The 6,000-nt window shown below is 40.6% G+C and overlaps 1 protein-coding gene across 4 annotated transcripts in view; it reads right to left on the bottom strand.

Moving 5' to 3' along the window:
- Positions 1 to 207: 207 nt before the first annotated feature.
- The window catches only part of EPS8L3 (EPS8 signaling adaptor L3), a 265,613-nt gene continuing 259,820 nt past the window's right edge, over positions 208 to 6,000 (bottom strand). For all 4 annotated transcript variants that reach the window (XM_073542444.1, XM_073542443.1, XM_073542445.1 and 1 more), the window contains 3 exons: positions 3,742 to 3,840; positions 1,292 to 1,380; positions 208 to 837 (listed from right to left, as the gene is read on the bottom strand). In XM_073542444.1, the coding sequence (XP_073398545.1) occupies positions 705 to 837; positions 1,292 to 1,380; positions 3,742 to 3,840 (321 nt within the window). In that variant the 3' untranslated portion in view covers positions 208 to 704. The remainder of the gene's footprint in view (positions 838 to 1,291; positions 1,381 to 3,741; positions 3,841 to 6,000) is intronic.

Below are 6,000 nucleotides of genomic sequence, written 5' to 3'. Positions count from 1 at the left end.
AATGTGGTTTTGAGCACCTTGAGGGGTGCAGTTTTTAGAATGGTGTCACTTTTGTGTATTTTCTGTCATATTGACCTCTCAAAGTGACTTCAAATGTGTGGTGGTCCCTAAAAAATGGTTTGTAAATTTTGTTGTAAAAATGAGAAATCGCTAGTCAACTTTTAACCCTTATAACTTCCTAACTAAAAAAATTTTGGTTCCAAAACATGTGGGAAAGGTTGTTTATTAAGTATTTTTTGTGACATCCTTGCTCTGATTTAAGGGCATAAAAATTAAAAGTTTGAAAATTGCAAAATTTTAAGAATTTTCACCATATTTCCATTTTTTTCTTAAATAAATATAAGCCATATCGAATAAATGTTACCATTAACATGATGTAAAATATGTCATGAAAAAACAATCTCAGAATCAGCGAGATCTGTTAAAGCGTTCCAGAGTTATAACCTCATAAAGTGACAGTGGTCAGAATTGTAAAAATTAGCCTGGTCATTAAGCTGCAAATTGGCTCCGTCACTATGGGGTTAAAAAATGTTAAGGTTGGCACATGGCTTAGTCCAAGCTTTCAATTTTGTCCCTGTTTGTATTTGAGTTTGACATCCCTGTCCTAAATAGGAAAAATTAGAGAGCGGATGCCATTATAGTTTTATGTGCATATTAGAAAATAAAAGAAATAATATGAGTACCATAGGCAACTGTTCTTATGCCTAAAATAGTGAATCTGTCTCTCGAAGTTGAGAATAAACACGACCACCCTCATCAGGACAAACAGCCTTCAGGTCATTGCGACTCAAATCAAACAGTTGATGTCCACTTAATATCCCAAGGCATCTCACAGTGCTGTAAAAGAAAAAAGTCTTTATTTTTCTCAACAGTTATACCTTTTTTATATGAGCAATAAAATATATAAACTTTTACTGCAGTCTCCTATGACCACATTTCTTTTAGCCCTCAGTAAAAAAATAAAACATAAAACAAAAGTATAGCTTTTTGCTATATACGCGTTACAAAATAAATTGTATTGGAATTCTATATGTATCCCAAAACCGAACTAAAAAAAAAATAATGCAGTTTGTCCCACATAAAAAAAGCCTTATATATCTACATCAGTGAGAAATTTTTTTTATGGCTGCTGCAAAGCAAAGGAAAAAAATGGTTGCTCATTAAAGTGTAACCATCATTATAAAAAGGTTTTTATATTTGACAAGCGCTGTGCAGTGTTGCTGACCAGTGTTGGTTCAGGTCCAGAGACTCATACAAAAGCGCAAAACATTCAAAACAGGTGCTGACTTACATCCTTGAAAATCCTTTATCTTGTAGCCACTCAGTCACTTCCTTTGGTGTTGCATTATGCGCCAGGGTTTCTCCACGTATTCGAACATGCTGTTACAATATAAGTTTTTTATTGTAAGATTGCCTTTTTTATATTTCTAAAGGTGCTATTGACACGAAATTCTCAACCAATGTTGGTAACAACCAATCCAATCCTCAAAGGCAAAGAAGTCAAACCATAGCTGTCCATAAATACTTTGTACAAAAGCCTTTGTTGTTGGTGACAGTTTTAATATGCTGTGTGTGTAGAGAAACTAGTAGCATGCATTGCTCAGGTGTGAATTTGGCCCATTCTTCGACACAAAAAACTCTGCAAATCCTGAAGGTTCAAAGGGCTCCTGCTATGAACTCTGAGCTTTAGTTTCTTCCATAATTTGTTTATTGGATTCAGAACAGATGATTGGCTGAGCCAGTCTAGCAGCTTTATTTTCTTTCTTTGAAATCAATTGAGAATTTTCTCAGCTGTGTGTTTGGGATCATTTTCTAGCTGAAATGTTCACCCTTGTTTCATCTTCATCATCCCGGTAGATGACAGCAGATTTTTATCAAGAATGTCTCATTATTACATTTGTCCATTCATCCTTTCTTCAATTATATGAAGTTTTCCAGTACCACATTCTGAAAAACAGCTCCACACCATGATATTCCCACCTCCAAACTTCCCTGTTTCAATGGTGTTTTTCAGGTGCCTTTTGGCCATCAAACATTGTATGTATTATGCCAAAGAGCTCAATTTTGGTTTCTTCTGACCAGACTATTTTCTCCCAGTATTTCACAGTCTTGTCTAAATGTTGATGAGCAAACTTTAAAGGCACTTTGTTAGCACACAATGACTGTTCTTAGTTCTGCCATTTAGTGCTTCAAAGTGAGGAAAATTATTTAAATACACCTTCCCACCTGCTTGTTTCTCCTCAATCTCCACACTCCTCTTTTTTAATTGACAGCTCTAGCTTCATAGAGCCAGAGAAAGGTGGAAAAAGAGGGTAAACAAGCAGGTGGGAAGGTGTATAAGGTGTATTTAAATGATTGGCCCATCCATGAAGCACTGAGCACCTGTCTTTGGTTTAAAAATTTGGTTTGAAAAGTAATTCTGTGCTGACTTAGTTCCTTTAAATGAGCTCGTGGCAGTTTTATGGTGAAATGATGTTCTTTCCACTTCCTGATTATGGCTGTCACGATTCCTTCTCTCAGTGTGGTGAGTGGCAACTGAGCTGTCAGTTTTGTGACACCTCAGTCTTCCAAGCTGAATATGGGGCATGCTGAGCTGTAAATGCAGTGAATGTCAGTTCAGTTATCTGATCAGGGCTTTTGACATGCTGGATTCCCTACAGCATTCCTGAGAAACCTGGGGGTCTGGGGCAGGGGCATGATGAGCTATCAGTATTGTGATGGACAGCTCAGTAGTCCAATCTCTGTTTCCTGTTTGTAATGATTACCAGACTATTTAACTGGCTGTCTGCCTCTTATCTCTGCCAGTTGAAGATCTGCTCAGAGTGGTGTGTGTTTGATCTGTGTTTTGCATTCTAGTATTTTGATCTTTGTTGATTGTCCTTGGATTTGTCTTTGGCCATCTGTTTACCTATCCCTTTTGTCTTAAGGCCCTTTTACATTTAGCGATGCACCAGCGATCCAACCAGCGATCCGACCCGGCCAGGATCGCTGGTGCATCGCTAAATGATCGCTAGTGAGCTTTCATACAGAAAGATCTCACAGCGATGCAGCAGCGACGCAGCGCACGATACTCGCCTTTCACACACAGCGATCCTGCGTCCTCCCGCCCGCCTCCACGCGTCGCTCGTCGTCACAGCAGGAAGTCTCAGCAGGAAGCGCCCGACGAGAAATGGAGCCGGACATTCTCGCGCGATCAGCGATGAGCAGCGGGGGAGCCGGTCGCTGGTAAGTATCACACATAGCGATATCGCTAGCAATATCGCTATAACGTCACAAAACCAGTGACGTTTTAGCGATATTGCTAGCGATATTGCTTAGTGTAAAACCCCCTTTAGTCTGCTACCTTCTTGGAATTCTGACCCCAGACTATGACCTAACTATATCTTTGGCTCGCCTCTCTGTTTATGATATTCCCTCCTGGCTTTTGACCTCGAACTCCTTGACTTCCCCACCTCACTGAGTGTCTGTTGAGTGGTGACTTTAATCACAATGGCCTCAACAGTGCTCCATGGAACCTTAAGTAGTTTAAAAATTCTTCTGTAACCAATGCCATAGGAATGTTTTCAGTCAGGTTGCGATGATCATGAGATGTTTTTTATGTAGCACCTTGGTAATGAGACACTTTTTATAGGCCATCTGTTGAGTCAGCTGATATTATTTGACTTCTTTGCCTGTGTGTATATACAGTATATATAGACAGAGAGAGAGAGAGATAATATTGTTATTAATATGTTCATTTACCTGGTTATTCCTTGTATTCTCCAAAATGTTGCTTGGTACAAATCCTCTCTGCCCCCGATCATTCTCAACCATCCACCATTGCCTGCTCTGATCTAGAACCTGATAAAATAATTATAGAAAATACCCACTTTTTAGCTATTGTAAGATAACATGGCAATCTATAGGACCTTATCTAATGCAGAGTAGATTTTAATTTGCAAAGCATACAAATGGGTTCATATACAAGTTCAAAGAGTTTTGCTACTAATCATTCAGATGTATTCTTTTGTACTAAAGGTGAATATTTTCAATGTATATTTTGCACAGTTGAACAAGAAGAAATAATTGTATGGGAAGTGGACTGACCTATGGACCTGTCTGCAGCAGGAGGGTAATGTACAGTCATGGCCAAAAGTTTTGAGAATGACACAAATATTATATTTTCACGTGATCTGCTGGCCTCTGGTTTTTATGTGTGTTTGTCAGATGTTTTTATCACATACAGAAATATAATTGCAATCATATTATGAGTAGCAAAAGGTTATATTGACAGTTAGAATGAGTTAATGCAGCAAGTCAATATTTGCAGTGTTGACCCTTCTTCTTCAGGACCTCAGCAATTCTCCCTGGCATGCTCTCAATCTACTTCTGGATCAAATCCTGACTGATAGCAGTCCATTTGTGCAAAATCAATGCTTTTATTTTGTCTGAATTTGAAGGTTTTTGTTTGTCCACCCGTCTCTTGATGATTGACCACAAGTTCTCAATGGGATTAAGATCTGGGGAGTTTCCAGGCCATGGTCCCAAAATCTCTATGTTTTGTTCCCTGAGCCATTTAGTTATCACCTTTGCTTTATGGCAAGGTGCTCCATCATGTTTAAAAAGGCATTGTTGATTGCCAAACTGCTCTTGGACGGTTTGGAGAAGTTGCTCTTGGAGGACATTCTGGTACCATTCTTTATTCATGGCTGTGTTTTTAGGCAAGACAGAGAGAGCCCATTCCCTTGGCTGAGAAGCAACCCCACACATGAATGGTTTCAGGATGCTTGACAGTTGGCATGCGACAAGACTGGTCATAGCGCTCACCTGGTCTTCTCCGAATAAGCCGTCTTCCAGAAGTCCCAAACATTCGAAAAGGGGATTCATCAGAGAAAATGACTTTACCCCCGTCCTCAGCAGTCCACTCCCTGTACCTCTTGCAGAATATCAGTCTGTCCATGATGTTTTTCCTGGAGAGAAGTGGCTTCTTTGCTGCCCTCCTTGAGACCAGGCCTTGCTCCAAGAGTCTCCGCCTCACAGTGCGTGCAGATGCACTCACACCTTCCTGCTGCCATTCCTGAGCAAGCTCTGCACTGCTGGTAGCCGATCCCGCAGCTGAAACACTTTTAAGAGACGGTCCTGGCGCTTGCTGGTCTTTCTTGGGCGCCCTGGAGCCTTGTTGGCAACAAGGGAACCTCTCTCCTTGAAGTTCTTGATGATGCGATAGATTGTTGACTGAGGTGCAATCTTTCTAGCTGCGATACTCTTCCCTGTTAGGCCATTTTTGTGCAGTGCAATGATGACTGCACGTGTTTCTTTAGAGATAACCATGGTTAACAGAAGAGAAACAATGATGCCAAGCACCAGCCTCCTTTTAAAGTGTCCAGTGGTGTCATTCTTACTTAATCATGACAGATTGATCTCCAGCCCTGTCCTCATCAACACCCACACCTGTGTTAATGGAGCAATCACTGAAACGATGTTAGCTGGTCTTTTTAAGGCAGGGCTGCAATGATGTTGAAATGTGTTTTGGGGGATAAAGTTCATTTTCTAGGCAAATATTGACTTTTCAAGTAATTGCTGTTAAGCTGATCACTCTTTATAACATTCTGGAGTATATGCAAATTGCCATTAGAAAAAATGAAGCAGTAGACTTTGTAAAAATTAATATTTGTGTCATTCTCAAAACTTTTGACCATGACTGTACAGTGTGCTTGACGTGGACTGCTGGATATGAAGGTGGGAGACAGCTCGAAATAGGAGAAGGATGGTGAAGTACTGGGTTTGGCCACTAGGGGGAGACTAAAGACAGCAGAAACAGAGGGAGGTGTAATACTGTAGTTTGACCACCCACAAGTAGGCAGCAGAGAGCAGTGAGAAAAGGGTTTTACATCAGCTTAAGGCTACGAAACCGCAGTCATGGGGGGCGGGGTTACAGGAGCTCTAGAGGGGAATTCCCAGAGAGAGGGAATATAAGAAGGGGTAGAGAGATCCAGAAGGAGCCAGTCCAGGGAGAGGAGC

This window comes from Dendrobates tinctorius, unplaced genomic scaffold (genome assembly GCF_039654945.1).
Source record: "Dendrobates tinctorius isolate UK_male_01 unplaced genomic scaffold, ASM3965494v1 ptg000127l, whole genome shotgun sequence".
Classification (NCBI taxonomy): domain Eukaryota; kingdom Metazoa; phylum Chordata; class Amphibia; order Anura; family Dendrobatidae; genus Dendrobates; species Dendrobates tinctorius.
This window is presented reverse-complemented; position numbering and strand designations above follow the sequence as displayed.